The sequence below is a fragment of the Equus asinus genome, chromosome 1 (genome assembly GCF_041296235.1).
Source record: "Equus asinus isolate D_3611 breed Donkey chromosome 1, EquAss-T2T_v2, whole genome shotgun sequence".
NCBI classification, from domain to species: Eukaryota; Metazoa; Chordata; class Mammalia; order Perissodactyla; family Equidae; genus Equus; species Equus asinus.
In genome coordinates, this window is record NC_091790.1 from 203,631,697 (window position 1) to 203,659,662 (window position 27,966).

Sequence of the window (27,966 nt, forward strand, 5' to 3'; positions counted from 1 at the left end):
GTATATTTTCTTATATCTCATTCTTTCTTACATAAAAGGTTGCACACCATAAATGGTCTTTTCGCAGTCTTTTTTTGTTCCACTTAAAAATATATTGGAAACCATTTCACATCAGTTCATAGAGATACTCCTCAACGTATTTTTACAGCTGCACAGGATTCCACTGTGTGAACCATACCATAGTTTATTCAATCATTCTACTCTGTGTAGTCATTTAGGTTGTTTCCAGAATGTTGCAAACTAAGCACTGCTGCAATTATTAACTTTTAATAGCACAAGTATTTTGTATTACTGGAGGTACATTTTCAGGATAGATTCCCAGGAAGGTCAAGAGCTAAATGCGTATGTGGGTTTGTTAGGTATTGCTAAATTTCCCTCCAGAAGATATGTACCAATATGCATTCCCACCAGCAAACTATAGTGCCTATTTCCCCACAGCCTTATCAGCAAATGTGTTGTTATATGTCTGAATTTTTGTCAGTGAGACAAACTCTTCTTTTCTTAGGGGCAAACTAAAATAGTTCTAGCTAAGTAATCTATCCTGTGCCTATTTGATAAAGGAGAAAACCGAAAAACAGAAGAAATGGCAACAAAAGACTGACAATACTGTAAGTTTTGATTGAGTAATGTAGTGGAGAAGGAAAGGTCTGACAATACTGCCACTAGTTTCCTTCTAATCTCATCTCTCAGTCGTGCATCGCTTAATGATAGGGACACGTTCTGAGAGATGTATCATCAGGCAATAACTGTCACTGTGCGAACAACACAGAGTGTACTGAAGGGAAACAAAATCTGCCATCCCAAAATGTGTCTCTTTAACATGAGGATTATTTTAATAGGCTGATTATTTTTTAAAAACAAAAACTCAGAAAGTTTTTCTTTTTATCTCACCCTTAACTGCCTAAAATGATTCAGATGAAAAACCCTGCCTCAGGAGAAGAGCTATCACCTTAGCAAAACACAATCTGGGTGGTAGACAGGGAGGCACCTAGAAAAGCCTGTTTGTTGGCTCCCCTCTGTGCTCTTCTGTTTCTGTGTGGCCAAACACTTGTTTTCCAAAGGTTTGCTCCTTTTCATCTTCCTGTGAATTCCTCCCTTCCCCTTGAAGTCCCTGCCTCTCCCCAGCCCAACATCTTCTTTTGTCTTTAGCTGAGGATGATATTTAAGGTGACGGCTTTGGTCATTTTGGCAAGTTACTCAGTTTTCCTGGGTTTCTCCCATGTATACACGTTATTAAACTTTTGTCTTTCTCCTGTTACTATGTCTCATGTCAATTTAATTCTTAGACCAGCCAGAAGAACCTAGAAGGGTAAAGGAAAATTTCTTCCTCCCCTACAGCACTTACACAAACCTAGGTGGTATAGCCTACGCATACCTAGGCTATATGGTACTAATCTTATGGGACCACCATCAAATATGTGGTCTGTCGTTGACCAGAACATCATTACGCAGCGCATGACTGTACTCCATCTGCATTCTACCTGCTTGGGCCCACTCAATACTAATACCCAGATAAAGTGAAAGAATGCATGTCTTCCATGGCCTTGATTCCTGTCAGAGTTAGGGCATAGCCCTAATCTCTAAATTCCATTTAAATATTATTCAGTAAGTATTTAAAGAATTAAAATGGTATCTTCTGTCCAAAAAGGACAGGATGAGGCAAGCTTTCTTTTATGTATCTTCTTAGTGAAGAAAGCTAGGAAATACATGTATACATACTGACTCAAGCATATACACACATCTATAGATCTATATTTCTGTATTTGTATAAATATTAAAAACCATGAGTTCATATTGATTCCTCTGATTGCAATCGGCCACCACAAAGCTCATTTTAGCCTTTGCTCATTGCCTTTCTTGTAAAACTTTTCACCGTCACCAAATAATCCAAAGCTACTTCTGAAGTAGTTCATGAAGAAATAGCGCTCGTTGGTCTATCACAGTCTGGATCTGGCCATCTCAGTATGTTCGGACTGTGGAATTTACCATTATGCATTATATTGCTCAAAATTTGGTAACATAAGCATTTAAATGTAATGTCACCTTTCCAAAACAAGCACTCTATCTAATGTGACTAATCTTGAGGTGAGATGTACTCATCCATATAAATTAGATCATTTTGATAATTTGAGTAAAGCTAATGTTATAATAATTGAATAATTACTTGAATCTAAGTCCTTGTCCCAACTATATTTTTGAAAGTTTTACCTATATTCCATCTATATATATATAATTTCTACAGTCAAAAATTCTATTTTTAATATTCCTTTGGAAAGACTGTTTCATTTCTCCTAAATATACTTGTCAAAAACCAAAGGGAATTTGTAGTCAGCAAAGCAATTTCACTTCATAGCGTTTGTTGGTTTATAGAAGGAAGGTAAATATTGCATTTATTTTTGTGCTCATTTCAAAATTACATGAAAATCACAGTGAAAGCTTTAAAAGATGGGAGAGTGTGTATATGATATTACTTTGGGATAGTGCCAAAGAGATGAACTGAACTGCCAACTTGATTGAAAAGAAATATTTTAATCAATTTTTAAAACATCAAACAAAGCTAGTCCACATTGTAGACTAAAGACCTGTCAAATCTGTCTCTCTCGTTTTAAATCTTCATCAAATAGTTCTGTCTTAAAGAATAACAACATGGACATATAAGCTTAATTAGGAATTTTCAGTTCTAAAAATTTTAATTTCTGGTTTGAATGTAAAATATTTTTAAAGATTGACATTTACTGCACAACTTAACATTATGTTCTGGTGATCTGCACAAACTATTCTTGGATATAAATTAATAACTTCCTATTTTAAGAGTTTTTACTTTATAGTAATCATTTAATAGATAGTTCTTGCAAGTGAACCTTTTTGTTGACTAGAGTAAATTTATAAAGCTGTGGTTTAAATACTTCTTTCTTAAACTTACTTCTGTGCTCCCTGAGACAACAGCTTTGTCCACGTTCACTAATAATGATTCTTCCATCTGGCATACTCCCAGAGACCACTCCACACAACGGTGATGAGCCCAACAAGTGCCTAAAATGGTTAAAGTGAAAAGGAGCAAATGAATAAACATTAAATACATTAACACTAATAAGTAAAGACATAAAGCCCTGAACTAACTCTAATGTCTAAATACACAATGGTATCCTATATTTGTGATATCACTAAAGCAGTCCTTCTCAAAATGTGGTCCAGTCTCTGGACCACAGCATCAGTATCATCTGGGACTTGTTAGAAATGCAAAACCAAGACGTACTGAATCAAAAACTCTTGCAGTGGTATCCAGAAATCTGTTTTAACAAGCCCTCCAGGTGATTCTGATGCAGATAAAAGTTTGAAAATCACTGAATTAGTGATTATTTCTTCAACCAAAAAAAAATTAGTTTTTAGTCATTTTATTTAAATATTACTATAAGATATTTTATTTGGTATCTTTACATAAAATATAAAGAACATTATTTATACTTTAAGACAAAGAGGATATATAGCAAATAATGTACATATAAACCTCTATTCTGCTCCATCCCACACCAAAAGCTTGTTTAAATTCTCTATCACATGGCACTTGACCCACTATCAATCAATATGCAGTTCAACTGTAGAACGAAACTTACTCAAACTCCCAACAGCACCACATCATGAGTATGCGTTACTATCCCATTATAACAGGATACCCACATGGCTAAGATCTATTGTCCTTTATCCCTACATTAAACAGACCTAGACTGCCATGTTCCCCAAGTTCTCACAGATCCCTTGAAAATCTTCTCTTTCCTCAACTGTCAGATCTCCATGGCATCGCTATCTACACAAGAGTAAATGCAAATATTTATAAAGCATCCAGTCCAGTGCTGGCCCTATGCAGATGGTAAACAAATTAGATAAACATAATTACACAATTTATTTTAAGCAGGCGTACTTAACAACATTTTTTACAATGTGATAATTATTTCTAGATGAAAAGTATTTACTATTTAGTTGAGAATTCACTAAACTTAAAATGCTTACAGAATCAAGACCAGTTCATACCTGTAGGATCAACTAAGGCTTGGACATCAATGGCATCTGGAAGGCCAACCAGACTGAGTTCATCCCATAATTTACCAGCCTGATCATCTGAAGCAGTCTGCGTGCTGACACTTACACAAGATACTATATTCTGCTGAGGAGATCGTTCTCTGGAAAAATAAAACAAAATAAAATAGATGCAAAAGTGATAAATAGAAAACTGTTTTGTTTTATAACAACTTAAATATAATGAATTGCCAAATCAATTTTAATTTATTAGGCACAAATGTCATAAAACAACTTTTAGAATACATCTGTCATTATTCATAGTACAATGTAAAACTGGATTGCTATAGTCTATCATGTAAGCAACAACTACAAAAAAAAGTCTCCAAATCCATAAGGAAGTATGAAAAATTATGGTTGGAAATTTATTTTGCCATTCTATAATTTTTTTTTAAAAAATTGACATCTAGTATTCTAATAGGAGCCATATTTTATCACAAAAAATGAATATTTCCTTTAGCCTTAGTTGAAATGCTTACAAAAACATAACCCAATCAAATCAGAAATTTTAACTTTATCATGAGGACTACCACAATAGATCTGGCAGTTAATTTTATGTAAAGAAAGGTTATTTCCCAGGGGAAATGAAAACCCACTACAAAGTGTGAAGAGGGAGGTAGTGGGAGCACAATGTCTCAGCTGGAGCTTTCTTACGGTCCCCTCGACAAATCTGGACAGCTGGTCTGTGACATGACGTTGCAAGAACTCTCTACCAAGACTACCTCACAATCAGAAGCAAAAAGCAGAAACAAAGTAGCTACTAGTGGCTTGGGGAATAAGGAAGATAGTGTAACAGCAAAATCTACAGTATAAAAATGAACACTGAATAAAGTATACAACATATGGGAGATTTCAGACTTCAAGGCCTTCAACTTCAGATATTAATTGAGATCATTAAGTAAACAAAGACTACTATTGTGTTTAAACATTAAATATGGGAAATCAGATGACTGGCACTAAAACTTTAATCTTCTCCTGATATCATAGTATTTAACCTGATCATAATTCTGGATTAAATCACTATTGAATATAGATCATAACTCACTGCACTTCTGTATGCTGGATATTTATCATGATTCCTATTAAGAGAAAATCAGCACAATGACCAGGGTACTAAACTTTTTTATACCTGGAATCATTGAAAGAAAAAAAGTATTAACATATTTCAATAAGTACATTTAAATATCAAACCATTTAAAAATAACCAGTATTTTTAAAGTTCAGCATTAGAAATGCATAGACTCACTTTTCTAAAAGTTTAGCATGCTATGCTAACTTTAAATTCTCATTTTTATAAAGGCCCACAGTAAAATGAGAACAAACTCTTTCCTATAAATATAATTTCCATTCCTATGAATATATTCTTCATTACTAATCATTGTTATTTTATTGGGAGAAAAAAAAGGCTAACAGTTCATCTACAAAGACTAATGTATTGTTTTAACATATCTTCTTTGCACTAGTATTTAATGGAGGGAATGGGTAAAAAAAATCAATAAAATGATTAACCAGTCTATTACTAACCAGCTCCTAACCAGCAGCTTAATCAAATTTTACCTTCAGGTTTTGCAGCTGGTTTGTATGTCAGTAAGATGCTGCTGTCAATCCTAAGGATGACAGCAACCCAGCTTAGGAAAGATCATCAAGAGAAGTCAGCTGAAATATACACCCCCCAAATTTTAAGTCCAAAACAAAAAGAGGAAAAGAATCCTTAATTATATATTCTTATATTTAGTGCACCAAGAGAGGAAAACTATGTTGAAAACCTCCTTTTCAAGTTAAAAAAAAATTTTAACTAGCTGTTTATCTAGTTTATAATTTAGGTTTATAATTCACTAGTAATATTTTATAAATATGTAAAATCATTACCAAGCTAAACTAATTGTCCACCCCTAAATGATTTCCAAATTTTATAAATGTGCTTTATTCCTAAGGTCCACTAACTGGCTTGTAATCATTACTTAATAACTTGGTAAACACTAAGTGTATATAAAGACACTAATTAAACAAAGGCTATTTTTAAATAATTATCTTAGCTTATAAAAGTTCTCACTAAAAAATTAACTTAGTTTATAAAATAAGTAAGTAAATGAAGCCAAACTGTATTTCCCAGAACACGAGTACATATAATTGCCTTTATTCAAGACAGAGCATGAGGATATAAGATATAACCTGATCTAATCCATTAAATTTGCTAATTACTGATGGACATTATAAGTTTGCTGGACTTTCGATATATTTTATTACGATGTAAGCATTGAGCTGATCACAAAAGGTAAAGCTCTTATATTTGATCTGGCTACGGCCTTTAAAGCACCAAGACTCTAAACATAGTACTTGTAAACCTTTTTGAGCTGTTCCACCTTAAATTCTTTTAAAAGATTATCTTTCTTGTTATTGTTTCATTTCCTACTTCAGGTCTTCAAGGCATTGGCAGCAGTCCAAACAAAGGAGCCAATCAAATCAGTACAACACAACAATGCCTTAATACTTAAATTTGGATAAAAGCCACATAACCACTTGGATGATTACATCATCACCCTCAAGGAGCAGAGCTGGTTAGCTTTCCAACTAAATTAATTTTTACACGTCTCTCATAGACTACAGAAACTTCCACGCCCTCAACTACCAGAGCCAGTCCACACATTAAGAGGGCCTTCAAACAAAATTCTACAACATAGAAAAGAATTTAACTCCAAAAGCAAACACATTAGACAAGCGTTTTGGGTAACAATAATGTCCATGAATGTATATAGTCAATACAAATATATTAGTAAATTCTTATTTCATTAAAAGAAGGGTATCTTCTTTAGCTTTAGAAAAGGCATTCTCAGAATATACTTACTTAGAAAGAAAGTAAGTTATTTATTATGGTAAGAGTTTACAGGACAGATCAATATTTTCTGAACCATAAAAATAAATAAATAAATGACACAAAGAATGTGAATAGTGAAAAACACTTTGGTTTTGCTATTCTGTTATGTTATCTTCTTACAAACAACTAAAAATTTAGAGGAAGAAAAGAAAGACTCCATTAACCTGTTTTATTTTCTTTCCATTTATAGTAAATTGCATGAACTCCCTTTAGGTTTATGTTATGTTCTTTAAAGTTTTCCTGTAAAAATTAACTTTTGTGACTTTGTTTATATACGTAAAACAAACTTTTTTTTAACTAAGAAAATGTTGAGAAAAGGAGTGTTTACTGGGTTAATGGTGAGTCATAAAGCTTTACTATGAACCTATAGATGTTGAAAACATGAGAAAAATGTTCATTAACAACGCCGTTTATAATATGCATAAACATTGCAATGAAAATAAATTATATATACTCTACTGCATTCCAATCATTTAATTTCAAAATTGCTTACTTTCTCTGTCCTCTTTGTTTTCGTGGTGCTGAGTTTTGTATTTTCTCACAGGTTCCATTGCTGTTGTCATCAACGTCCTTCTTGTTAGAAGTTTGGCTTTTCCAGGGCAAGATAAATCCAGGCGTTACTCTAAATTGTTTCAAGTCCCCTTGTCCTAAGGAACTTTTTTCACCACAGTAACAAAAAGCACAGAGTTGTTCACTGGTAGAAATGAAATGTAAGGAAGACAGAAAAGGAAAAACTAGTTTTATTTAACTATTTTAAGAGACAGACAACTACAGATACTTGTGCTTTAAAATTAAATATTATGTCTATAGTGCAAGCTAATTTTTTAAACGTCTATACCATAAGAACAATTAAGTTTAGTAACAATTATACATTTGAAATTCTACTTTTCCACAGTATGATTTTGTAAAGCAGTAAACATAGCAAACTAAAAGAATTCTAGTTTGTACTTATAAAAACAACTTTCATTTAAATCTGATTCAAGAAAACAGAGCATTAAAAAGAATAAGTGGGGGGGGCAGCCCAGTGGCACAGTGGTTAAGTGCACACATTCCGCTTCGGCGGCCCAGGGTTCACCAGTTCAGATCCCGGGTGTGGACATGGCACCGCTTGGCAAGCCATGCTGTGGTAGGCGTCCCACATATAAAGTAGAGGAAGATGGGCATGGATGTTAGCTCAGGGCCAGTCTTCCTCAGCAAAAAGAGGAGGATTGGCAGCACACGTTAGCTCAGGGCTAATCTTCCTCAAAGAGAAAAAAAAAAAGAGTAAGGGGGCCACCCCATGGCTGAGTGGTTAAAGTTCCATGTGCTCCTCTTCAGCAGCCTGGGTTCCTGGGTTCAGATCCCGGGCACAGACCTACTACTCCGCTCACCAGCCATGCTGTGGTGGCATCCCACATACAAAATAGAGGAAGACTGGCACAGATGTTAGCTCAGGGCCAATCTTCCTTAAGCAAAAAAGAGGAAGACTGGCAATGGATGTTAGTTCAGGGTGACTCTTCCTCACCAAATAAATAAATAAATGAGAATAAAGGAAGTAAAGCTGAGGCTGGGGAAGAAGGTGGTTTAATGGATACTCAGTTCCGTACCAGCTCTCTAAACAAGTGGTGACAAAGTTCTATTTAACTACTTGATGGAACGTCCTTCATGCATGATACATATACCAAACACACATCCACAAAATATAAATTCAAGTAGTTACTGAGTTAAGCAGTTAGTGACGGGGGAAAGTTAGTGAAAGGGTTTAACAGGAGTAGGAAAGGGATGAATGGGTGGAGCGCAGAGGATTTTAGAGCAGTGAAACTATTTCACATGACACACTGTAATGGCAGACACATGACATTATGCCTTTATCAAAACTCATAGAACTATATAACACAAATAATGAACTCTAGTGTAAACTATGGACTTCGGTTAATAATAATATATCAATACTGGTTTATCAACTGTAAGAAATGTACCACACTAATGCACAATGTCAATAATAGCGGAAATGGGGGATGGGGGGAATGGAAACCCTCTGTACCATCTGCTCAATTTTTCTGTAAACCCAAAATTGTTCTAAACAATAAAATCTATTAATTAAAAAAACATTTAAAAAGTTAAAGGACAAAAAACCAATATATATTTATAGGATATATGCCTAACGAGGAATGCTTATAAAAACAGAATTTAAAGAACTACTCCTCTTGGATACATTTTCTCTTCACAACACATTTACGGCTGCGGTACCCAACTCTTTCTTCTCAGGTATTCAAGTTTCCACCATTACCTCTGCACTATTTACCCCATAAACTTTCATGATGTCTTGCATTAACAGGTGATAGAAATAATCTACAATCTTTTCAGGAGATTGTTTTTAACTTAAGCTAAATTCATATTGGGCCTTTCAACTAATTATCTTCTGTTTACGAAAGTTACCTATTTAAATTTTTCCAATATTACCTATTTCAATTTCATAATAAACTGTTGCCCACTGATATTGAGACATATAACAACACATAATTAAATGTGGTCTATTTTGAGAAAAATAAGGCCAAAAAGGAAAAAAAGCTTTTTTTCTTCTTGCCTAAAAGATACTACCACCAGTATCCTTTGCTAGTATCTTACTAATTTTGTAATTTTCTTATTTATAATTTTCTCTACGTTATTAAACTTACATTTCTTTCATCAAATCCCATTTCTGATTTGTCTCTTCCCCTAGAAACATTATCTATGAGGAGCAACAATCAGACTGACATCATAATCATCATAATAATAGTGGTTATATGACTGTATACAATTGTCCAAACTACTAAATGGGTGAATTTTACTCTATGTAAATTGAAGCTTAATTTTTTTAAATGGGAAAAAAAGTTAGGGGACCAAGACAAAGAAAACAGAAATAGGAAGTATATATTTAAAATTACTAGAAAATGGGGGCCGGCCCGGTGGCGCAGGAGTTAAGTTCGCACAGTCCGCTTCTTGGCAGCCAGGAGTTCACCGGTTAGGATCCCGGGTGCAGACATGGCACTACTTGGCATGCCATGTTGTGGTAGGCGTCCCACGTATAAAGTAGAGGAAGATGGACACGGATGTTAGCTCAGGGCCAGGCTACCTCAGTGAAAAGAGGAGCCCTGGCAGTAGTTAGCTCAGGGCTAATCTTCCTCAAAAATAAAATAAAAAAAAATTACTAGAATATGGAATGCTAGATGAGAAATGCAAAGAGACATGAAAAGTATGATAAAGTACTAATAAGACTAAGAAATCAATCAGACCTGTAGGTCTGAAATTCTTTCAAAATTAAATTCCATAGGGTAAAGAAACATGAGGTCTGAGTCTTAAGGGAAACCCTCTTAAAAACAAAATATAATGTATAATAAATAGAAAAAAAATATCAATCCAATAGAAAGCAGAAAAAAGTATCGCACTCACAGAGCTCACATGACAGCAAGGGAGAGAAATAATCAAATGAGCTGGGAAATCATAGGTGCCACAAAGAAAAATAAAGTGGGATTACTGCGTAAAATGTGGTGAGGCCTGCTGTTTTCTTTTTTTTTCATCCTCTTTTATTTTGAAACTTTTCAAACCTTCTCCAAAATGGGGGGAGGGGAGTAGAGAACAGTAATAAGAACACCTGTATACCCCTACCCCAGGTTCACATCATGGGCTCTCTTTTCCTGAATTGACTGAAACTAAGTTGAGACAAGAGGATGTTAGGGAAGGCCTCTCTGGGGAGGTAAGCCATGTGACAGAGAGCACAGCCAGCTCTAAGGCCCTCAAACAGAATCACAATTGCATGTGTGAGGAGCAGTGGGCAGATGGTAGCACAGGAAGTAACAAGTGAAGTCAGAGAGGTAGCCCAGGTCAGAACACAACCTGTGAAACATGGTGTGGATTTGAAATATCAAATATCATTTACATATTTAATTTAAATTTAACAGCCAGCCATTCAAGAGAGTTCAGGGAGACCTGATTTACGTTTTAGAATGATCATTTTTGCAACTATGCTAAGAACAATCTGGACTGTGGAAGTAAAGGGAAGAAGCAGAGAGGCCAGTTAAAAGGCAACTATGGCCTCCTAAGGCTAACAGGGGATTGAACCAAGATGGTAGGGAAGTTAAGAGGGTAGGGACTTGTTTGGGATATCTTCTTAAGCTGAGCTATGAACTTTAGGATATAAGATATGAGAAAAGATAGAAACCAAGGATTAACTCAAAAGGTTTTGGCATAAGCAACTGGGTGAATATTGGTATTATCTATTGAAATGGAGAAATTCTGGGGAGATTTGGGGCACGGGTGATGTCAAAATCAAGAGTGGTTTTGGACATGTTATGGGTGAGGTGTCTAGTATACTTTCAAATGGAGATGTCAAGCAGACAGAGGGATAGGAAAGTCTGGTGGTTCAGAGGAAGGTGCGCCCTGGAAGTATAAATGTGGGGTTCATCAGCATACAGACGGGATTTAGCTATCAAATTGAACGAGTGCTCCCAGGGAGTGAGTCTAGAGATAAAAGCAGACATGCTGAAGACTTTGGCCTGAGGACTCCAACATCATAAAGGTGGGGAGTCTCAAAGAAGCCATCAAAAGACAAAACAAGGAGGGAGCTGTGCCAAAAGCAAAAGAGAAAACATTTCAAGAAGATGGGAATATTCAACTATGGATGATTTCACAGTTTTATTCACGTCTTTCAAATAAGGTCTAAAAACTACAAGACTTCAAAGCTGAATTATACACAGATGGGTTATAACGTCCTGTATTTCTTTTTTTAGAGAATGAAGAGAGGGTAAGGAGCAAGTGTATAAACTTAAGTTTACAGGTAAATGTCAAAAATCAATCCTTATGCTAAAAGTTCAGAGTTATTTCCCCTAGTAGGAACAGCACACTGGTCATATTCTGTTGTGGGCTGAGGAGAGTAGAGCAACACGCGAGGCTATCACTCAGTTCTACATCACCTGAGCCCACACAGACGCTCTATCCCAACTACACACAGAGCTATCAGCCTCAAACCTAAAGCTGCTAAATAATAAAATTCCATCCAGATTTACGTCCTGAGCTTGTACTCTGGATTTTCTCTATGGTCAATTCACTGCGCTTCCTCTTGTCACTAACTCCAATGCAGCTGCCTTCGTTCTCTAACCTGATTTTGGCTTCTACACCAACAGAGACCAGGGAGCTCGCAGATTCCTCAGACACAGAACGCTGAAGGGCTGGCATCGGCTGTTTGCTGCTGTCCGCTTCTCCTTCAGCATCCTCTTCTGCAGACTGTTCTTTGATTTCTGCTTAACAGTAAACAAGAGAATACAAAGTCATTTTTAGATTTACATCAATCTTTGGTGAACTAATCTATAAAGTATACGTCACAAAGGAAAAAGAATGAAACAACAAATGACAATACTTCACTGATACAGGAAACGTATGTACATAATTAATGGCACTGTTTATATTTATTCTGTATTGTAAAATGACAATCAAAATACTGTAAAACGTGGCATACTTTTCCTTGTCCCCAAATTACAATTGACTCAGAGAAGTTCATCTTAGTAATAACTGTTAACAACCTTATTTTCAGGATTATATCAGTTCATCGACAGAACAAACGTATTTCAATGTGACATTTAAAAAAAGTTCCTTATTTTTAAATTGAAATTATCATTAATTTAAAACATTCATTACACCCTCTAATTACCAGCCATTCTAAAAGCTAAGTTATTGGAAAGAACACACCTTGACTCCATTGCCTTTTTCACTTATCCTCAAGACTCCAACTCCAAACATCTCAAACACTTTCTTCTTAAGAGGCAACCGCACTGCTGAGAGGATTTTCAAACACTGTCACCCCTAATATCATTCTTCTCTTTGAATAAAAATGACATAGCTGGATTCTTTCCTAACTTGAAGTTTACTTCGACCTTTCCTGCACCATCCACAAACCAAAAAACAAAATAACCAAAAAAACCAACTTAGAGTCCTTCACGCTCCTCCTCTCTGTCTTTCCTTCCTCTTACCACCAAACTTCATGAAACAGGACTTTGGAGTGACTGGACTCCATGACCTTTCCCCTCAACTAACCCTTCCTACGGGGCATCATCCTCCCACTACAGCACTGTTCTCTCCACCACCACTGATCACAATAGAATAATCCAGGGGCCACATGCAGGCCCTCGAACATTCTAGAAATTCGTCTGGCACCAGAAACTACCTCCTCCTTAGTGAAATGCTCTTCTATCCTTTGTAAGCTGGGAGATATAATGGGTTACTAGAGGCTTGAAGTCATAAAGACTGGTCTCAAGTATCAGTTCTACTAACTATACAACTTTATGTGAAGTCCTCTCTCTCAGCCTCGATTTACTAGCTTGTAAAATTAGAAAACTACCATCTATCTCATGAGGTTGCTAACAAAGATTAAATGGTCTAATACCTGTCTCTTCAGCTGTATCTTTTAGACCTCTCAATGTAGAGCCTTCTGTATGTCCTTTTGTGCTCTTATTTGATGAACTTAATTATTATCCAGGTTTCAACAATCTCCTTCGGACTTATTGATGTTCAAATCAACATCTCTAGCCCTAACTCCTCTCTTGAGTTTCAGACCTTATTTTAACTGCGTACCAGACATATCTAACAGCTTGAATGCCAACTTTCACACCAAATTTGATCTCATCTCTCAGATTAGCACTTCAATCTGACTTCCCTATTTCTATGACTATCAAAAGTCTCCTAGACTCAAAATGAATTTTAGGGAACTATTTTGACGAATAATTTTGAGAACTATTAATCGTTTAGTTAGAAAAACTACAAATAATTGTGAATCCTGTCAAATCATAAAATTAATGATGAGATGAGGCAAACAGATGGTTTTGGTTTTCCTATTTAAAATAACATGTTTCTTTTTTAAACTGAATTAGAAAAGTTGACCATAAATTAAGTGGTTGTGGACCCTATCAATCACAGTGTCTGCCCTAAGTCACAAAAAATTGATATGGAGTACCCCTGAATCAAATCTACAAATATAAAATACGTTTGTATCAAAGAAAGATTATAAAAAGATTTACAAATTTTACTATATTAAAATATTAAATTTCTATACATATGACAAAAGATCCCATGAACAAAATGAAAAAATATGTCACAAATTGAAAGAAAATATTTGTACTCCCAGAAAGATATTCAAATCCAGAATATACAATGAACTCCACAAACAAGGCACACAACCCTGTAGAAAAATGGACGAAAGACAAAATCCATACTCTCTTTCTTTTATACTATCCAGGTTTTAGTAGAGAACATAACTGCTCAGGTACAGATTGTATTTCCCAACCTTCTTTGCAGCTAAGCATGTCAAGTCTCTCAACAGAATATGACCAGAAGCAACTTCTACATCATTTAAAAGGAAGGATTTGCTCTGGACTAAATTATGTTCCCTCTTTCCTTTGGATTGGAAAATTGACTTGTCAGCAACCCAGCTGCAACGACACAGATGAGAACAACACTCTAGGAGAGGCCAGAGAAACAAGATGGAAGGAACTTCGGTCCATAAACCACCACAGGGAGCAAAGATACCTCCTCAGCCAGGACCTTTCATTCTCAGAAATAACGCATGAAAGAACAATAAATTTGTTTTATTTAAGTCACTGCTGTACTTCGGGGTCTCTGTTACAGCAGTTTAATTCATGCCCTAATTAACACAGAAACTAGGATCAGGGGTGGGGAACTGCCATAACAAAAACTTAAAATAGGTAGATTGGTGATCAGAGGATGAGAATAGTGATACTGGAGTCTGGAAATCAACTGAACTTCTTTATGCTGTATCAAAATATTTGGTAGAACTGTGAGCTGCAATAACTTGGAAAGCAGACCAGGTACCTACAGAGCCTGTAGCTCTAAGGGAAAGTATCAGGAAGAGCCAGAGTTATTTTGTGTTGCCTGCCCTGTAAGTGCTTTTACAACCAAAGGGAAAAAGAAATACAGTTCTGCTAAAGAGATTCTCTTTGTCTGCTGCATTCAAAGTACCATAAAATGACCATATAAAAAATATCTCTAAGGGAGTATTTCATTTCTACCCAGAGATACCCAGAGCACGTGTGAGATATGCTTTTTTGTACTACTCTTATTACCAGGTAACAAGAAAGGGTAAGAGTCAAGAGAAGAGATGAGAACTTTAAAGAAAGAATAAGAAGAGTGCCTCAGAAGCTGACAAACATGAGCCAAATGGCCCAGGGTCGCATGCCATTACCCTGCCGGAACACCCTCCTCCTGAGAGCCAGCTCCATTTAGCCTCCACCCCAAACTGTTCCCTCGGTAGGAACGACCTGTCTGCTCCCTCTGATTATGCTGCCATCTACCACTTAGGGCCTTTAGTCAAAATTTCTCTTCTTCTGGCAAATTGTAGTACAATCCCAGTTACTCCCATATTTGTCACCCTCAAAAATAAAATACGTAACACTTTCAACATTTTTAGGGGCTTTTTAATTGCTTATAACTAAGAGGAAATAGGCAGAGGATAGTCTGTTTGTCTCTGTCTTTTTCTCTCAAAATAGACCTAGAAAGAAATGTGAAGGTTAAACATGAATGTTAATGGTAGCTTGGTAGGTTTTCAGGTGTACACCCTTTTGAAATTACGCTCCTTCCATTTCTGAGGGGAAAAAAATAGATTCAGACCACAAGAAACTGTTTTTTTGAAATAGGATCAGGAACAGGCCTGATCCCCGAAGAGGATAATAGTAAGGCAGGCTTACTGGAAGACGAGAGGGCAGGCAGAGTTCTGCTCTGCTGTCCACAAGGTCCTACGAGCTGGAACTGACTCCACAGCACTAAGGACAAAGGCTGTAAGAGTTCATTCTGTTCTCTCCTTTCTCCTCCAGCTATTATCACTACTGGCTCTGCCCATGATCCTAACCTGGATCTGCTAAAGAAACAGTAGGGATTGGCAGGATTTGGTTTTGGTTTTATTTTTTGGCTTAGATTTTGTTGTTTTGGTGATTTGTTCTTTAAAAAATAAGGAGGACTCTTACGACTGCTTCCTAGGAAGCAGTTCCACCAAACAGAAACAGAAAAAGATATACCTAAACATATGAAACTACACATAATAGGACCTCTCCTTTTTACCTGCCAGTCTTCATTTAGCAGAATAAGTTGAATATCACTGTCCATCAAAGTCAAGGCAGGACGACTGACCTGGTCTTTACGACTCTCTCTTCTCCTAGCCCAGGTCTTCAAGTGACTGTCAGGGTTTGGCAGCAGGATGTGAAACAAACCGCTCTGGTTGAAAACAATATCCAAACATCCAACCAAAGATGCCATCCAGAGATGTCAACTAGAGATACTCCAAATGAAATGACTGTGAACCCGGTGACAACTGAGGGAACAGTTCTAATGCCAGTACTTGATTATCTGCAGGCTACTACTAAGAATGCACTCTTGAACACCATCCTATGCTCGTACCTAAAGCAAGGAAGCTGGCCATTCAACAATAAAATAGCCCAGGCTCTGCTACTCTGCTACTTAGCAGAGTTTTTGCCTTTCATGAGCTTCTATTCATTCAAATGTCTACAGTCCAAAACTGTGGAAACTGGAGCAGGCAGATAATTTTTATATTTTAAACATTTCAGTGTTGTATTTTTCTTCGCTATAAAATCCCCAGTGTATCTTTCTTCTTACTTTGAGCCTGACCTAAAATACAGACACTGCCACTTGGTCACTAAACGCTCTAAAGCCAGAAAGGCAGAGTCCGCTCCAACCCTGGGGATGCTGGCGGGGGGTATCCGTAGCACCTAGTGCTTAATCTCGAACCACTAGGTGGCGCATGTGTGGTAGGAACTATACTAAAGAACCTAGTCATGTGTAAGAGGTTCCCAAGAGAACTCGGATAGCCCGTACACTTCATTCAATGGTATAGCCTATGCACTGGGCAAATCTGCAAGGACACAAAGGTAAATGGGATACAGTGCTAAATTAGCTCTAAGCCTGCCCTTACACGCCACCATTCCACCTCCCATGACTCTCACTGAATCCTAAATAGTTGATTCCATGACACAAAAAAGTTTAAAATTAACAGCAAAGGCTGTTTTGCTGCGTTAGTTAAAAACAAAGGCTTGTAATCAAATGGTCCAGAACGTGTATCCTAGCTCAGTCACTTGCTAGCAATGCGACCTTGGCAAGTTACTTGACCTCATCTCAACCTCAGTTTGCTAATCATTTGAAAGATACCATACAACACTTAGTATAACACTGCCTTTGGGATCAAAAAAGATAATAGACGTAAAGCCCTTAATGCTTTAAGTACATAGTAAGTGAAGGTATGTGGCTGCTATTCTGACTATCCACATTCACAGACTATATTCTAACTATGTATTTACTTTCCCATCTAGCTGGGAAAAATCGAACTCTTGATGTCAGATCACACATTATTAAATTGTATTGAGGGAAGTAATAGAAATAAAGAGAACATTTATTTAGTACTTCATGACTCTGCGCTGAGGAGTTAAATCGTTATTCTATTTTATTATATTTTTTCAAAGATTTTATTTTGTCTTTCTCTCCCCAAAGCCCCCTGGTACATAGTTGCGTATTTTTAGTTGTGGGTCCTTCCAGTTGTGGCATGTGGGACGCCACCTCAGCATGGCTTGATGAGCGGTGCCACGTCCACGCCCAGGATTCGAAATGGCGAAACCCTGGGCCACGGAAGCAGAGCACGCGAACTTAACCACTTGGCCACAGGGCCAGCCCCTAAATCATGATATTAGAATGATTTTTTTACCAAACAAAGTTTTGACTACCTACTATGTACCATACATTCTACTCCAATGGTAGCACAAAAAAATAGTCAGGATCCCCACCCTTAATGGACCTAGTCAGGAGACTGCAATGATGACAACAGGTTACAGTGACTGTCATGATGAAGGTACCAAGGACGGTGGGAGTTCAGGGAAGACGTGGCGACGGCAGCTCACAAGCCCAGCTAAACCAAAAGGACACATCGAAGCGTGCCTGACAGTTCTCCCACTTACTACTTCTCTCCTAAAAGAAGAATTCTAATATCTGACATTTTATCCTCATTTAAAAGATGAAGAAACTAAAGTCTGAAAGTTAAACAACAAGCTCAAGATCACACAGCTAACAGGAAGCCAAGCTGGGAGTGAAATCAGGTTTGGATAACTCCAAAGCCCACGGTGCTCCTTCCTCCGCTGCACGCTGCTGGCACGACACACGACTGCACGCATAAGGTCTATGAATAAACTGACGTTAAAGAGAAATGTTAATATTTTACTAGGACTCTACGTTACTGAGAAATCATTTGTTGACTATGAAGAATATGAGATGAAAACTGAAAATACAGAGTTTTTCTCTTTATTGTATAAGCACTACTGAATAACATTAAAAAGTAGAGAGAACATTCACCTCACAGCCAAGCTCATGGAAATGAAACATTTTGATTTGGACAATTACGAAATTATTTCCCTCAAAGGTTAAATAATTCTTTGAAAGGGCTCTATGAATCCTACAAATATATTCAGCAAACTCACCAACATGACAGCATAATAAACTATAAGAGGTCAACAAAAATTCCAGAGTCCAATTATGGCCTCCCTTTACCAACACATAGTACATTCTTTCAAAGTACCCTATCTTCTAATAAATATTTTAATGTATTTAATCAGGGGCTCTAGGATCTTGGTGGGAGAAATTGCATGTTTATTTTTAATAACCGTTGAGATTTAGAATTCTAACAACTAATTTCATTGTGAATATGTACATAGAGTGCTACAGCAATACTTGTGTCTCTGTCACCACTGGAAAGCAAATCATTTCTTATCACACTCAGGTGTTTGCAGATATTCCAAAATATCACTTACCCTCATCACTACTTCAAAATTACAGTAATTATTAAATTAGATTTTACAATTTAAGTGTAAATTTAAAAAAAGAAACATTACAAAATTGGCTTTTTACTATTTTGATAATATTTCAATATAACTTTATTTTTGCCAGCTCATGTATTTTGCTTCAGTCATTTAAAAACATTCTTTGGAAGAGTCTGCCAAAGGGGTCAATGTCACACAAAAGTGTAATATTCAGAGGAGACAGCACTCCACTGGACTGTGTGCTCTACAACAGCAGGTGCTATATCTGTTTTACAAACCACGGCCTATCACAAAGCCTGGATGATGTTCAGTAATTGTTTAATTAGTTAATTAATTATATACTATGTAATATAAAGAAAGCGAATAAATCTCATTACATACATATACAAAAAGCACAGAGAAAATACACAAAATATTTTAAATGGGCTAGTATTTACTAATCATGTTAGTTAAAACGGGCATTCATTTTCTACTAGTTAGCCAAACATTTTACACACTTCCACGCTTTAGTCAACTATTAAGTAGGCTAAAATTTACTTTTCTCTTTCCTAACTTCCTTTACCTCCACAGAATGGCAATATTTTTCATGCTTCCTTTATACTAAGACTACAGAAGAAAACATACCTAAAAAATTGTGTAATCACGTCCTTTCCTTCTTTTGAATAGCAGTGGTCAAAAAAAGTCTGCGTTCTGACAGTTACATTTTCTGGTTGTGTTTGCATGCTACTGAAGCTAGTCTATTTACTACATCCAAAATTCACTACATCCACACATCCAAAATGCAGTGTAAAGCCAAAGAATTAGCACTACACTAGAAACAGCGATCATTTTATTTACCCTATCTTTCTTCACTAAACGACTTAAAATATTGACACTGATTAATAATATGAAGATAGTCACTACTTTCACAGAGCATGTACAGACTTTAAAACGTAAGCAACCAAAAATAAACACACAAAAATGTGAAACATTGGTTTTTTCTAGGAGTTAACACTTTTACAGCTAACTTACTCTCTTTATAGTAGTCCCCCTTATCTGTGGTTTTGCTTTCTGTGGTTTCAGTTACCTGTGGTCAAACATGGTCTGGAAGCAGATGATCCCCTTCTGACCTGTCATCAAAAGGTCAGTACTAGCCTAACGATACATCACGAGGCCGACATCACTGACCTCACCTCATGGAATCACACTGGCATTTTATCATCTCACATAATCACAAGAAGAAGGGTGAGTACAGCACACTAAGATATTTTGAAAGAGAAAGAGACCACAATCACATAACTTTTACTACAGTTTATTGTTATAATTGTTCTATTTTATTATTGTTGTTGTTAATCTCTTACTGTGCCTACTTTATAAATTAAACTTTATCACAGGTATGTATGCGTAGGAAACAACAGTATAAATAGGGCTCAGTACTAGCCAGTTTCAGGCATCCACTGGGCGTCTTGGAACGTATTTCTCATGGATAACGGAGGGCTACTGTACACTTATCCATAGTTCCATACATTTTCACAAACAGGCATTATTTTTATAACTTTTAATGTGATTTTTTTAAATGCAAGCACAAAAGGATTAAGAATAAGAATCCAATACTTATCAAGAGCGAAAAAACACACCAACATTAACTGAAATAGGAATTGTTAAAAGTCAACTGCTCTCTGGATGTTTAACTATTTAAAGTAGTTCCTTTAGTTTTTCTATGTGACATTTAAAAAATATTTTTAATGGACATTTTTTTTTTTTGCAATTAATGAAAGATTAAATTAAAACCAACAAATTAAAATATAAATCTTCACCATATGATAACAGTTATTTATAGTAATCTTAATCTTCTTCTGAGCCTTATCTTTATTTAGGCCTAAAAATTCAAAGCAAATAATATGAAAAGAATATTTAAAGAGGAATCTTCATGGCTAACTTTGAGTAAGTGTTTACTATATCCTAGGCAATGTTTTAAGTGGTTAACAAGCATTAACTCTAACTTCACAACAACCTTATGAAGGTGGCTGCCAGACCTGGGATTTTACACAAGCTTATGTTAGTCTGTTACTGTTTCACAGATGCTAGCAGAAGACACAAGACTCCCGGATCAAAGACTAAGGATTGTATTACTCATCACACAGCAAGCAGCACAAGCATAAAAATATTACTGTCAGTTCCCAATTGGCCCCCGAGTCTCATGGGAGCATCACCATGGGCCCAAATGAATGCCTATACTCACACTGAACTGCATTACAAGGAAGGAACAAAGAGCGTGGGGAACCCGCTACTTTTGCAGTGAGCATTAAACAAGCCTGCTCTTGGTCCCAGAGGAAGACATTGCTTCATTCTTTAAGGCTGCTCACGGCAAACACAACCCTGAGAAATGGCCCAGAGGAAGAGCAGTCAAGGCCTTCCATTCTCACCTTACCCAATAGGATGTGTAGGGTGCAAGAGATCCATGGAAGACTATCTCCCAAAAGTAGCTACTATCATCATCTCCATTTTATACAGGAGGAAACAAGGTAAGAGGTTAAGGAACTTTGCTCAAGAACACAATTAGTAGAGGAGCCTGGATTCAAACACAGACGGTCTGGCTCCAGAGTCTAAATTGCTAATTGCACCCGTGGCCGAGTGGTTAAGTTCATGCACTCCGCTTCGGCGGCCCAGGGTTTCACTGGTTCAGATCCTGGGCATGGAGAGGGCACTGCTCGTCAGGCCACACTGAGGCGGCGTCCTACATGCTACAACTAGAAGGACCCACAACTAAAGATATGCAACTATGTACAGGGGGGCTTTGAGAAGAAAAAGGAAAAATAAAATCTTTAAACTGCTAACCACTCTTAGTTGAAGAGTGTGAAAAGTGTGAGCTGAAGTGAAGAAATTAAAGAAAACAAAATAATTACAGAACTGAAAATAAGAGGAACCACATGAAGCAACGACAATAATTCTGAAAACAATGTTGGTGATGTGGAGGATGGACTAGAAAAAATATATAGAAGAATCTAAAACAGTGGAAGTAATGAAAGAAGATTAGTCAAGGGAGATGAATAACACACAACAAATATGCATGATTGCTATTACTTGACCAAGAAAACACACTGAATGGAAAAAAATATTCAAAGAGTCTATGGAAGGAAACATTCTTGAAACAAATAAAGATGGAATCTACAAATCAAATCTGCAGGTCAAAGCAGATCAATCAAAGCAGCAGAAAAAATGAGCTGCCCACCTGCCCCATCCCTTAACAGAGAAAGCAGGTAAAAGGGAAGGGAGCAGATGCAGGATCTCCACAATATAATCTCTAAGTATGACCTATGTAGTAAACACCAAGGTTGCCTCTTGGCATCCACTCTCCGCTTCTGCCATTGAAGCCATCGTGCTGCTCCTATTCCTGTCTCCAGGAGTGAGCTCTCACTATTGCACTGAGATTCCACAGATTGGTTTACTTTGAAAGGACTGAGTAAGAGACAGACATACAATCTAAACTGGTCCAAGAATCCTGTTTAGCTGATAGAGACATGCTCCCTCTGCTTGGATACGGACAGGAAATCATATAACACCCAAGACTGCAGGCAACCATCTTCCATCAAGAGGAGCCAGCCACAAAAAAAAAAAAAAAAAGGTCCAGAGTTGCAACAAACCAAGCACTTTGTGACAACAGTGAGCCTGAATTAAGCCAACTCAAACCCATCTCACCCTGAACATGACAATACATGACCCATACATTTCCTTCTTTCTTGGAATTTGAGTTATTTTACTTTTAATAACAATATCCTAACTGACTAAATCTAATAAATGGATATCAAGTTTCATACACTATCCAAGGGGACAAAATGGGCTATATATTCAAGTGCCCAGAAAACATTTATGTAAATTAACCACATATTAGGATTCAAACAAAACTCCAGAGAACATCTATTTCCACTAATAGCAGACTAGGTACTTTGGAACAACCCTCCCACTGAAGACAAATAAGAAAGTTGAGTGAAATATTTTAAGAAGTAAATAAGTCTTCAAAGCATCAAAAAACTAACAAGGTAATAAGGAGTTGCCAGACAAAGCTCATGGACACAAGCAGAGAGGAACGTGAGGTGGGCATTCAGGGCTGCAATTCCCATGGGGGTGTCAGCCACACAGGAAGAGGCAACAAAGAGACTGCACTTGACTTTTGACAGACTCATAACTGGTCCCAGAAGTCTACAACCATCCAGGGGTAGGGGCTCAGGGATGGCAGGAACCACAAAAGGCTGGACAGTAAGAGTAAGAGTGAACCAGAAACAAACCAATCCTTGCAAGGACTGTTGCACAGCTTCAAGTCACATGCTTAGAACAGAAACTACAGCCATGAAACTGAACGGAGGTGGTCCTAGATTACTAGTGCCCTTAGGTACCTGGAAAAAATCAGAGAAAAACTGTCTTTGGAGGGGAAAAAAACACCAATTTACTTCTACAAATAAACTGTCAAATACACTATCAAGCACACAAGCACAGATAACCAGTTACATGAGGAGACAAGAAGACATGAGCAAGAATGAGCAAAACAAATACAACAGAGCCAAAAGAATCCAGACACTGGAATAATCAAACAAAAACTTTAAACCAACTGTATTTACTGTGTTAAAGGTAATAAAACCCAAACATTAACATTTTCCAGAGGGAACTAGAAACTATAAAAAGTAATGCTGCAGGGCTGGCCCTGTAGCCGAGTGGTTAAGTTGGCATGCTCTGTTTCAGCGGCCCAGGGTTTTGCTGGTTCAGATCCTGGACATGGACATGGCACCACTCATCAGGCCATGCTGAGGCAGCGTCCCACAGAGCAGAACCAGAAGGACATACAACTAGAATATACAGCTATGTACTGGGGCTCTTTGGGGAGAAGAAGAAGGAAAAATTAAAGATTGGCAACAGACATTAGCTCAAGTGCCAATCTTAAAAAATAATAATAATGCTGCAAATTTTTAAAAGAATAATAAATTTTAAAATATAGTAAATGGACTTAGGTAATATGTTTAACAGCAGACGAGACAAAGCCAAAAGGGGATAAGTAAACTGGAACATCTAGCTAAAATGATCTGCCTAGAATAAAAGACAGAGGGACGCAAAGATAAAAAATACAAAAAAGAGGGTAAATGGCAACATACACAGTGATACAGTCTAAAGAGCATTTAACTAGAGAGAAGAAGGAAAGAATGATGCAAAAGTAGTATCTAAATATACAATAGCTGAGAGTTTTCCAAAACTAATGAAGACTTCAAGAAACCTCAAATTCCAAAATGTAAGAAGTGTACAAAGCCAACATAATATAATAAAATTAGAAATGAATGGGGCCGGCCCCGTGGCCTAGTGGTTAAGTTCAGTGCACTCTGCTTCGGCGGCCTGGGTTTGGTTCTGGGGCACTTATCTACACCATTCGTCAGCAGCCATGCAGTAGCAGCAACCCACATACAAAACAGAGGAAGATTAACACAGATGTAAGCTCAGGGCGAATCTTCCTCAGCAAAAAAACAAAGGAATAGAAATTAGTAACAAAAACAAGGAGAAAATCCACACAAATACTTGGAAACTTTCCCAAACACCTCCCAAGTCAGGGAAGTGATCAAAAGTACAACTGAAAAGCATTTAGAAATTAAGGATAATAAAAATAATTAATATCCAAACCTACATAAAACACTAGAAAACTTATTAGGAGAAAAGATGACTCCAGCCTTAAACACTTTTTTTTCCCATTTTAGTAAATAAAGAAAATTAAAGAATTAAACATTTACTCCAGAGGCTGGAAAGGACATCCACAAAAATTTCAACAGCTAACATGAGACAAATAAGTAAATTTATCAAGATTGCAAAGTACAAGGCAAACATACAAAAATAAATCAAATTTTTATATATTAGCAATGTATAACTGGAAATAACTTTTTAAAAATGTATCATTTACAATAGCTCCCCAAGACATGAAATAATTGGTGTAACTCTAACAAAACATGAACAGGATCCATATAATGAAAATTACAAAACACCAATGAAAGAAAGAAATCAAAGAAGCCCCCAAATGGAGAGACTTCTCAAGTTCACAGAATGGAAGACTCAACACAGTAAAGATGCAATTCTCCCCAAAATGACCTGCAGGCTTAAACACCATTTCAATGAAAATGCCAGTAGGATTATTTGTAATTAAAGACAAGCTGATTCTAAAATTTATATGAAAGGGCAAAGGAAAACGAATGGCTAAAACAGCTTCGAAAAAAAATAAAGTTGGGAGACTAACACTTAGAAAAACCTATTTCTACAGAAAAACCTATACATGAATGTTCATAGCTTTTCCGGATAGCCAAAAACTAGGAACTACTCAGCTGTCCTTCAACAGGTGAATGGTTCAACAAATTGTGGTACATCTATACAAAGTAACAGCACTCAGCAATAAATAGAAATAACCTATATTGATACATATAACAATCTGGATAAACCTCCTAGATATTAAACTGAATGAAAGAAGCCAGTTTCAGAAGGTTACATTTTATATGATTTCATTTATACAGCATTCTCAGAGACAAAATTATAGTGAGAGAGAACACATCAGTGGTTGCCAGGGGTTAGGGAGGGGAAGATGTGACTTTAAAGGGATAGCACAAAGGAGTTTTGAGGGTAATGGAAAAAGCAAACAAGGCTAAACAAACAAAAACCTGTTAGGGAGCCAGCCAGGTGGCACAGTGGTTAAGTTCACACACTCTGCTTCAGCAGCCCGGGGTTCGCCAATTCAGATCCTGAGTACAAACCTACACACACCACTCATCAAGCCATGCTGTAGCAGCATCCCACATACAAAACCGTGGAAGAACGGCACAGGTGTTAGTCAGGGACAATCTTCCTCAAGCAAAAAGAGGAAGATTGGCAACAGATGTTTGCTCAGGGCCAACAACAACAAAAACTTGTTAGGGCTTTTAGTGACAAGCTTTGCTTCCTGATCTGCTAGACTCTTCCAGAGATAAAGAATGATTAACTATCACGTCTAGACTTAAAGGTGAAACAATACCCATTCAAAATGTCTCCCCATAGAAGTAAGGTACAGACACTTCAGGCTACGTAAAAACTCTAGACAAATAGGCTTAGTCAAGTCTAATGACCCAGGCCGAACTTCTGAAAAGGAGGATGGGGTAGGTATTCAGAGAGACAAGGAGAAGAGGTGATTCTTAGAAAAAGACTTGAGTGATTGAGAGATTGGTCTATACAAAGTGAAAGCCAAGACACAGGCACACACTCAGTTTGAGTATGCCCTTCCTTTGTGAGAAATGAGGTCCCCTGAGCAAGCCTCACATCTAGTATGAATTAAGAGTGCTGGATAAAACTGTTGACGGTATAGGCTGAAGATGTTGTCTAACCTTGTATTAATTAAAATATGGAAGGAAGGATTCAAGCAAATGCTCACCAACTCTTTAGATTGTTGAAAATGGAAGTGATGTACCACGGATAATTTGTGAAAAGCTCCCCCCAGTGGGAATTTGAAAAATCTATAGCCTAGAGAAACTAACAAACCAGTCAAAGTTATAATAAAAAAAAGTAAAGTTGGGCAGAGAGTAGCACAGTAGTTCTACCAGGGGCTGGTGATGGGGGAAATGAGGAGATGTTGGTCAAAGGGTATGAAGTTGCAGTTATATAGGACGAATAAGTCTAGAGACCTAATGTACTGGCATGATGACTATAATTAATAATACTATATTGAATACTGGAAATTTGCTAAGAGTGTAGATTTCAGATCACAAGAAAGCAGGAGAAGCTATATTAAATTCAGACACAGCAGATTTCATAGCAAGCAAAGTTATCAGGGATACAGAGGAGCATTACATAATGAGAAAGGAATCAATTCTCCAAGAACTATCCTTAACACATATGCACCTAACAATAGAGTGTCAAAATATATTAGGAAAAACTAATAGAACTACAAGTACAAATATATGAATCCACTACTATATATGAGGATTCATCTATCAGAAATAAACAGATCCAGTAGGCAGACAATCTTAAGGACACAGTTAAAATCAACACCATCAAATAATCAACTGGATATAATAGACCTCTATAGACTATTTGATCCAACAACAGCAGAATGAATACACATTCTTCTCCAGCTCACACGGAATATTCACCAATAGACCACATTCTGTGCCATGAAACGAATTTGAACTAACAGAAATCATACAATGTCTGCTCTCAGATCACAGTGGAATTAAACTACAAACAGAAAGCTAGCTGGAAAACCCAAGACATCTGGAGGTTAAGCGAAAGAATTCTAAGTAACACATGGGTCAAATAAGAAATTTCAAGAGAAATTTTAAATATTTCGAAGTAAATGATAACGAAAACAATTTATCAAAATCTGCGGAATGCAGTGAAAACAGTGCTTTGAGGGAAATTTATAGCATTGAATGCACATATGAGAAAACAAGAAAGATCTAAAATCAGTCAGCTAAGTTTCCATTTTTGAAACTAGAAAAATAAGAGCAAATTAAATCCAAAGCAAGCAGAAGAAAAGAAATAAAAATTAGAGCAGAAATCAATGAAACTGAAAAGAGAAAATCAAGAGAGAAATATCAACTAAACCAAAAGCTGGCTCTCTGAATCAATAAGCCTCTAGCCAAGTTAACTAACAAAAAAGGAGAGAGGACACAAATTACTAATATCAGAAATTAAAGAAGGAGCATCACTACAGGTCCCATGGACATTAAAAGAATGATAAAGGAATACTATCAACAACTCTCTGCCCACAAATTTGATAGCCTAGATGAAACGGACCAATTCGTTGAAAGACACACTTTGCCAACACCCATCACAAAAAGAAAGGGACAATCTGAATATGCCTATATCTGTAAAAAGAAATTGAACCAATAATTAATAACCTTCTAAACAGAAAGCACCAGCCCATTTGGCTTCACTGGTGAATTCTACCAAACACTTCAGAAACATATTATACTAATTCTCTACAACCTCTTCCGGAAGACAGAAACAGAGGGTACGCTTCCTAACTCATTCTATGAGCTCTGCTTTCTCCTAACACAAAAAACAAAACATTATAAGACAAACAAAAAAACCCCACAAAACTACACACCAATCTCTCTCATGACCATAGATGTAAAAATCCTCAACAAAATATTAGCAAATAAAATCAAAAAATGTATAAAAAGAATTATACAAAACGAATAAGTGAGA

At 36.8% G+C, this 27,966-nt stretch overlaps 1 protein-coding gene across 14 annotated transcripts in view; it reads right to left on the reverse strand.

Moving 5' to 3' along the window:
• The window catches only part of KMT2C (lysine methyltransferase 2C), a 268,830-nt gene that overhangs the window by 161,951 nt on the left and 78,913 nt on the right, over positions 1-27,966 (reverse strand). For 11 of the 14 annotated variants that reach the window (XM_070516758.1, XM_044765692.2, XM_070516756.1 and 8 more), the window contains exons 3-6: positions 12,066-12,207; positions 7,443-7,643; positions 4,030-4,178; positions 2,924-3,033 (exon numbers count right to left, since the gene is read on the reverse strand). In XM_070516758.1, coding sequence (XP_070372859.1) covers positions 2,924-3,033; positions 4,030-4,178; positions 7,443-7,643; positions 12,066-12,207 — 602 coding nt within the window. The remainder of the gene's footprint in view (positions 1-2,923; positions 3,034-4,029; positions 4,179-7,442; positions 7,644-12,065; positions 12,208-27,966) is intronic. The other 3 variants (XM_044765689.2, XM_044765700.2, XM_070516759.1) reach the window with 1 other exon arrangement.